The following is an 8482-nucleotide window of genomic DNA, read 5'->3' as shown; positions in this document are numbered from 1 at the left end:
TTTAGATTCATGAATCAATACATGAACAAAAGTGAAATGGTTCGCATTAGATATTGGGAGATTCAAGTCTTTTTTTTTCTTTTGGCCTTATATACATTATGTATATATTTATACATTTTGATAATATTCACTTTTCAGTAAAAGTATCTCCATGAAATATGACAATATGCCATACTTAATGAAGTAAGTCACAGACTTATTTTAGAACGGAGGATCACTTTCACTCCCATCTGAAAGAAGAAAGAGAGAGAAAAAAGAAAGAGAACGTTAGTAATCACGCTCTTTATAAAAAAAAATGAGTCCATGCATAGACACACAGACAGATCACAGACAGAAGAACGAGAAAAAAAGATTCCTTACCTTTGTGGAAGCACTGTGGCGGCAGGTGACTTTGGAGTTGATACAACTCAGGTTGTTGCCCCAGGTCGGGGGCGATCGAGGCACCTGCCCCAAACATGGGTTCCAGGGCGGCCAGCTCCTCGAGGAGGGACTGGGCGCAGGGCAGGCCGGGAGCAACAGGGCTGACGGGCGAGGAGGCAGGTGCAGAGACTGGTGACACGGGTGACGCCGTCAGCTGCAGTGGCGGAGATGCCGGGATACCGGTAGACAGAGGAGATGACGCTGCTGGTTCTGTCTCCATGGCAACTTCACCCGCCACCTTCCCGTCTGCCACATCGCCAAGGCTGACAGGCGACATCGTAGCCCCACACCCGGCCGTGTGGTTACAGCGCGCCGATTGGACGCTACAGAAGTGGCTGGCACTCACGGCGGAGACCCCATCAACGTGCTGGGGGGGGTGCCAGCACACGGGAGTTGGGGGAGAAGAAGGAGTAGAGGGTGTGGGGGAAAGGGGAGATGAGCAAGAAGAGAGATCGTGGAGGAGGGTCTCTAGGACACTCTCTTCAAACAGAGAGTCATCGTCGGGGAAGAGAGGCAGATCCAGGCCCCTCCAGGACTTGACTGGGTAAAACTCATCCAACAGAGAGGCGGACTCGAGGCCGTCGGTGTCGAGAGAAGGAGAAGCAGAAGGTGAGGGGGGACAAGGAGAGAGAGAGGAAGGGGCAAGCTTAGGGAACAGGGGGTCCAAGTAGAACCCTTCGGCCAGCGTGCTGATGTGCTGGGCCAAAAGGGAGATCTCAGTCCTCTCTTTCTGTCTCTCCCTCTCCAAGGAGAAGAAAGAGAGACAGGGCTGTTTTCCCGGCGAAGCTTCGGGGGTCAGCAGGCCCTCGGGCGGGTAGTGAACGGGACCCAGCGGCACGTCCACGTACAGCGGACCCCGGACCTCGGGCAGTGTCATGACCGTGCAGTCCCCGTCTCCCGGGCTGTCGGGAGTGGGTGGTAGCTTTTCGTAGAGAGTCCCGCTGCAGGGCTCCACAGGGAAGAGTATGTCTGTGGACAGAGCCGGAAGCGTGAGAGGAGGAAGGGTGGACAGAGTGGTCGAGGGGGGAGGGCTGCCTGTCGGATTCGTGGGGGCAGATGGAGAGAGCGAGGGAGCCACTGTTGTTGTAACTGTTGCGGTCGTAGCGAGAGGTGGAGGGGTGGTGGCGCCGGTGGGATCAAAGCTGAAGAGAGGCTCTCCGAAAGGGAAGTTGCTTCCTCCCAGCTGGGGTGTGTACGGTGGCGTGCACACAAACTCCTTTGTCTGTTGGGCCTGGGAAGTGGGCACAGGGGGCAAAGGGAGAGGCAGCGCTGGCAAGGGGGGGTCGAGCTGGAAGGACGGAGGCAGGAGAATGTTCTGGGTGAGGAAGTCTAGGTCCGACACGGTAGCCACCGTGACCGGGGTCGGGGACGACGCGGCGGAGGGACTAGGCTCCGGCTCGCTGGGTTGGCGCTGGAAGAAGCTCTCCTCCTCCAGAGAGGAGAGGCTGGAGCGCGGGCCGCTCTCCAGCTGCGCCGGCTCCATGGAGGAGCTGCCAGCCTGTTCTTCGGAAGAACCGACGTTGCACACGGCCGTGCTGAAGTCGAAGGACTGCCCCGAGAGCCCGCTGCTGCCTGGTGTGAACACCTGGTCGGGGCTGGAGAGAGTGTCGGGTGACTGTAGGCTGAGGCTCTCTTGCTGGGAGGTGCTGGAGCTCAGCACTAAGGTTAGCTGCGTCTGCTCTGAGCTCAACTGTTGTCTCACTGACCAGGCTTCTGATTCACTACAGCAGGGAGGAAAAAAAAAGGAACCGCGAATGAGTAGCACATTCTCCACATTCTATTGCAATCCGTACGTATATATACATATATTTCTTAATCAAACAGACAATTTGTAGAAGCTAACCTGATGATGTAGTTGTTGCTGCAGATGGGGTTATCCCCAGCTTCAAGCTGAAGCACCATGTAAAGCCAAACCCACGACTGATCCCCAGCTTCCACTCGAACCACCATCTCGGCTCTGCCCTCACCTCCCTCTCTCACTGTATGGAGAGAGAATAACAGGAATAAGATATTAGTTAAATACTCAAATCCTCATATGAAGGTTTTTACCGTGAAATTTACGGTTTTGTTTTCTCTCAAGAGGTTGTGATATTGCGATGCTTGTGGATTTGCTAAAGCAGCTGAGGGTGTTTGGTAGTGTCGGTGGTAGTAGGCTGATGTGTGGAGGAGGAGGAGGTTCATGCTGTGCTTTAATGAGCTGGCAAAGGCAGTGTGCTCAGGTTTAGTCACGCAGGAATGACACTCACACAAACTGCAGTGTTGAGAAGAGGCATGGGAAAGGTCTTGTGGATGTAGAAAGCTGTACCAGGAGCGTGAGCGCAGAGCCTCCACGTCGCGTCCCAGGTAAGCGGTCACACTGCAAGACGGATGGAAACATCGCAGTGAGTTATGATCGCACTGCATCACACTTATGGACAGAGTCAGTGCTGAAACATCTTCAAGTTTAACTTAAGCCACTTCGGTGCTTGAAGTGGTAGCTAATGGTAACCCAGGTGAGAGATGATAAATCAAGACCCCTCACCTGTCCTGCGCCTCCTGCAGTCTCATATCCCGGCTGTGCTGGGAGCGGAAGCAAGCCAAGAGGAAGCTGCTCTCCGTGGACGGTGACGGAAGCTGCTCTCTTTCAGGGGTGGTCCCAGGGCGGGGTGGGTGCGGTTCCAGAGGGGCACAGAAACACACCCACACAGGATTGGAAGTCCAGTAAGAGCCGGGGGAGGAGGGACCAGCGGGAGGTGACAGGCAGTGAGCTCGAATCAGTACCAGCTTATTTCCAGCACTCTGTCTCCTAGCAGACTTGGAGGTGTTGAAGCGACAGCGGAACAGTCGATCTAACAGAAGAAGAAGAAAAGAACAATATGTTCAGACATTCAAATGTTATCTCACAACACTGAGTCAGGATCAGGCATCGGAGTGGGTTGGGACAGATGAAAAGAAAATGTTATGAGGTCTCACCTGTTTCGGGTGAAGCTGGAGGCACTAGGTTACTCCTCATGATGAAGTGATCAGTGGGGTCAATTATATCATACACGCTGTCACCTTGGGCGACCAAATCTACCTACAAATTCAAAAAGACAACGCAACATGAGCAGGTTTTTTTGTTATTACGCTCTCACGTATTACATTCCAAAGTGATTGCATAAGCGGTCATAGCGTCGAAAAAAGATCGAAAATGGTCGACCGAAAATGTCTGCCAGTAGTTTGACTGACTTACCATTGAGTGTCCGAGGTGCTCGGAGACACTGTCTGATAAGTAAAGTAGCTTTCCCTCTCCGGTCAGTAGAAGCAGGAAACCCGGTAGCGATTGAACCAGCTCCGACAGCTCGTGGTATGAAAGAAATTGCTCGCTTTCCTCGACATTGGCAGTTGTAGTTGCTTCTTTAAAAAAAAAAAAGGACCATGAATAATTAACCAATGCTGCATCTGTTGCTCCGTTACACATAGCTCCGCAGTGGAAGCGTAAACTCTTCATGTGCTGTCGCATGGTTCTCTTTTTTCAGCACCATGGACAGCATTTCGTGTTTCAGGACCCGGGAAAGCAACGCAACAGCTCTGCTACGATTCGATACTATTTCGTTTTGTCAAGCATTTGAAAATAGATTTCGTTTCCTAGCTTTAGCTGCATGGCTGAACACCAGCCATGCATTTGTTAAAGCTGACAAAACGAGTCACAAGCCCCACCTGTTGATTCAGCTCGCGTGTAGTCTTTGCTAAGCATATACATATACTAAAATAATTGTATTTGTAGACCTATTCCATGCCACAACAACGACAAAGAACAAAATAATCTACGCGTGTGTGTATAAGTATGTATATCGTATTTACCTTGACAGAAGAAGACGGACTTTCTCGTGTACATGCAGGCGAGGGACATAATGTGCAGATAGGAGAGTCGAGCCTTGTCCGCATCGGAGATGGGCAACAAGTCCTTCAGGTTCCTTATCTCTGCATTGATTTGGTCCCTGCGAGCTTTCGACGCACCTTTAGTGGACCGATACATTGTTGCAAGTTATCTAGGGGAACGGTTGTCAGGAGTTGAGTCGAAACTCGGTGAAGTGTGGATACCGGCGTGATTCGAGGAAAGTCTGCGTCTCTTTCCCTTGACGTGATGTGAGAGAGTAGGTAGTTAGAACCTTGACACGCTGTGTTTATTGGAGTGTCATCTCAGGACATGTTCAGAACCAGGATTTGCTCCCTTATCCTGTCCACTCCGCTCCTGGATCCTCTTCTCCGGTTCCGCCACAGCGCCTGGCTCGGTTGCGGACCGAAGGCTGGATGGATCTATCCTCCGGTTCGGAGTGTGAGTCAGTCGGCCGCTGTTGAAGCCGTCTCTTGCCCAGATGTCGGGAGCCCGTAAATCTGGTGGTGTTACTCTGCTCACCGGTATCTTATATAGGCTGGGACTCCGTCGATGTAGGGGGGCTCCCAACGCGCCAACACCGACGTAAAAGAGAAGGGGGAGAAGAGAAGAGGGGGGGCTAGGGGGATTTTTACGTCTCATATCAATGTTAGCAATGTTGAAACTCACTCTGCTCACCCCTCCCTTGCCTTTTACTCGCGGTGACTCTGCTCCGACGTCAGTCTATCCTCTCTCTGCTGATGACGTTGGCTTGAAATCGGGAGCTCCGGCGACGCAAAAAGCCCGATTTGGACAAAACCGAGGAATGGGCGGAGACTAGACGTAAACGTAGACGGAGTCACCGGACTGCGGAGGGGGGGTGCGGTGAGGTGGGGAGGGAGGGGGGAGAAAGGGGGGGGGGGGTCTGTAACTGAGCTGCATACGAACAAGGTAGGCTACCAGTTTCTGGATGTCTCTGAATCCATGTCAACTCGTGTTGCATGCCACTAAACGACCGGGTTCAGCTATTAGGTTAATGAAATGTTACATTTCATTTCTTTTCATTACATTCTCATGGGTGTTCAAAAGGCTTACGAACACATACAGTCACTGATGGATGCGAACAAAATAGCCAGTTTAAGCTGCACGCTGACTTCAGAATGCCTTATGCAGTTTCTCCAAGCCTCACCCCCACGTGAACTAAGCCCGCTAAGCTCAGCTTCATCATATTAAATTGACTCTGTAAGAATGGATTACTGTCGGAGCATTTGGGTCCTTTTTATGAATGGACAGTTTGTCGATCCTGGTTCAGTTGGCCTTGTTGTGGCGGAGTCTGGCCACAGTGAGCAAAGTGGTGTACTGTACAGTATAGCTGTGTGGTCTTGTGCTCTGTTTGTTATATAAATCGCTATTTCCTTATAAGGCAAAATAGAGAGTGAGGACAAAAACCAGGGATTCTGAACTCTGTCTAGTTAGATTGTGAGAGCTGGTTGACTCCATGGAGTTCGGCCAATAGGCATCTCCAAACGTAACAACAGTAAGGTAGAACAAATTGAAGGATTGTTTGTTTGTTTGTATGTTTGTTTTTAAAGCTTGATGGCCTCGTAGTTTTCCCTGTCATGTCAGCTGATATCCAAATTACTGACCATCCGATTTAAATATCAGAGTGCCGTTCGACATCGCAGTGTCTTTGCCGTTGATGTGCAGAGGAAGAGATAAGGCTTGAGTGTGGACTAGCCTCCAAAATACATTAACCTGCTCCCAAACCGCCGAACAAAGCTGATTCATTGCCCACCACAGACTCTGCAGACGGATATGAATGTATTTCGTTATCTCGTCGTACAGCACCCCAATAACACTCAATAACATGTATTCTGCGAATCAGAAGTCTTACAAGAGCCCTGACTCATAAAATGATTCCGGCAGGCACGTTTGAGGGGTTGGAAAGGAGCAACAGGCACACGTTCTATAAAAGTGAACTATTTTTGGCTCCTCGGGTAGACTGTATTGTTGGTTACCTGGTTGAAGGACTTTACTGAAGCCGTGTTTAGAAATATACTTGTGTGAACAGATGAGGAGATAACGGGCCTAGAAAGGACTCCAATAAATCACCCGTTTATTTAATTCTCCAAAAGAGTTTTTGATTGTAAGTAAAACCGTGTTTGAATCTCGTGACACAAGATATCTTCGTTGTGAAATAAGCGTAAATCTGATTTAAAATCTGTTTCACAGAATTTTAAGAGGAGCACATTATGATCCCTCGCCCGCCTTCAGAGGCATGCGCATGGTGGAGCGGCGTGTATAAAACCTGTTGCAGGAAGAGCTTGCGTGAACTGATAGGTTTCACTCTGTCTAAAAATAGCTATTCCCCAGTGACTGGCACATGAACTGAAAAAACGATTTTTCTTTTTGACACCTCAATTTTACTATTTATAGACGAATGTTTGTGTTGTATGGTCAAAACAGAATACTATTTAGAAGTCATTTGAGATACAGGTCACTGAGGTGGCGAATTTCACTTTTAACAATGTCACGCCGTTTGCCACAGTACTGAATAATTGCGGTCTGCAGCGTTTGGTAGAACCTCACGGTGTTTGAACCACTGTCATGATCAGGGTAATTAAATTGCTGTGTGCCTGTCACATATTATATTTTAAACATAGTGCCCAACCCCGACCATGATCTCAGTGGCTTTACAGAAGTGAACCACAGTTTTGCTATATGACCGACGTACATACAATTCCTTTTTATCTTGCATTTACAAAGACCATCGGCAGGCTATAGGTCTGGTGTGCTCCAGTCCAGAGTCCTGCCGTAGTTTTCTTGGTTTTACCCTCACCTCTTAATTTCTACTTGGATTTATACCTAGGAAACAGGTTTATGGGCTCTCCAGCCAATCAGAGGCAGCACTGGATGATTGCAGTGACAGCAGTGTTGCAGCCACCCAAAGTTTGGACTTATCCACCCCTTGTATACTCCTTAGGCAAATTACAAAGGAATAGAGTGTTCTTCTTCTCTTCATCACTTCTTACTTTAGTATTTTCATCAATCGTATAGTAAGCTATGAGGTTGTGCCTTCACTGCATTGGCATGTTTTAACCTGTTCTTCTATTTCAATGACTGACAGAAAGTATCGGGTTAAAGTTTGATACATAAGAGCAAATAACATTCCACTTAAGATAACATGACAGTTTGTCATGTCCCATTAGGTGACCATTGGGTGAGAGTACAAAAAAAACCCATTCAAATTTCATTTTATGAGAGATAGTTTATCGTGTTTTGAAATTGTCCAGGTAAGGATGTTGGTCTTGTCAAGGAGCAGTTAACTAAATGTCATTCACTTATGTCTGTGTGAAGAACTAGAGTAAATTAGGAATAGTTGGTTAAAAACTTAATGGAGTTATTCATACGTATGTTTTTTTTTTTTTCTTTCCACCAGGCCGTCTCAAGTAAGGGGCATAAAATGCATCTCCACATATTGTGTGGACTCACGCCTGTCTGTGCGCCGGGCGGTGCTCCTGTTGTCATGATTGTTAATATAATGATGGCTTTTTGTGAGGCCAGACTGTGTGGGCATCACAGGTGGGGCGGAAATGAGGGTCCATTGGCAGATAGCAGTGAATGGAAGATGAGGAAATAGTGGGATGAATCCTCTCTTTTACTTTATCTGTCAGAGGAAGGAAGAGGTTTTGGCCCATCACGTACTCTTCTGGTCTTCTACCACGTGCCTGAGCTTTAAGATTAGCTAATCCCCACCACCAGGCAAAAGAGCTTCCGTTGGCATATAAACTGATTTCCTGGGAGATATCAGTTACCTACACATATTCCTAATAAAGCCAAGGTCGTGGATTACTCAAAAAATGTGTTGTTTGTATCTTATGTGATTGGATAAACTCACCTGAAGAAGCAACAGGTCAAATATTGAGAAATACATTAATCCTGTCAGTGATGTGATGAGTCTAGAGTGGGTTTTTGAATGGGACTCCAAAATGAAACAAAGAGTTTATAACAGTTTATACTGACATACCTTTAAAATGCACAGGAGTGTCACACATATGTAGACACACTAATGCACATTTGTGTGTGTGTGCGTGCGTGCGTGTGCGTGTATGTGTGTGTGTGTGCGCGTGCGCGTGCATGCGTGTGTGTATATGTGCGTGTGTATGGTGTGCGTGAGTGAGTGTGAGTGTGGTGAGTGTGTGTGTGTGTGTGTGTGTGTGTGTGTGT

At 48.3% G+C, this 8482-nt stretch overlaps 1 protein-coding gene across 1 annotated transcript; it reads right to left on the bottom strand.

Moving 5' to 3' along the window:
* Window positions 1-201: 201 nt before the first annotated feature.
* npas4a (neuronal PAS domain protein 4a) lies at window positions 202-4417 on the bottom strand. Its single transcript, XM_030766794.1, has 8 exons — window positions 4243-4417; window positions 3632-3795; window positions 3373-3475; window positions 2942-3248; window positions 2667-2776; window positions 2264-2399; window positions 361-2141; window positions 202-230 (listed from the first exon to the last, which is right to left on the bottom strand). The coding sequence occupies exons 1-8, from the start codon at window positions 4415-4417 to the stop codon at window positions 202-204; spliced, it is 2805 nt and encodes a 934-aa protein (XP_030622654.1).
* Window positions 4418-8482: the final 4065 nt, after the last annotated feature.

This window comes from Chanos chanos, chromosome 2 (assembly GCF_902362185.1).
Source record: "Chanos chanos chromosome 2, fChaCha1.1, whole genome shotgun sequence".
NCBI lineage: Eukaryota > Metazoa > Chordata > Actinopteri > Gonorynchiformes > Chanidae > Chanos > Chanos chanos.
Note: the sequence above shows the minus strand (reverse complement) of the source record. Positions and strands in the feature narration are given on the sequence as shown.

Coding starts and splice junctions, on each gene's coding strand:
- npas4a (XM_030766794.1), bottom strand. CDS start 4,417: ATGTATCGGTCCACTAAAGGTGCGTCGAAAGCTCGCAGGGACCAAATC. Junction 3,476..3,631: donor AGCACCTCGGACACTCAATG/GTAAGTCAGTCA, acceptor TTGAATTTGTAG/GTAGATTTGGTCGCCCAAGG. Junction 3,249..3,372: donor TCCAGCTTCACCCGAAACAG/GTGAGACCTCAT, acceptor TTCTTCTGTTAG/ATCGACTGTTCCGCTGTCGC.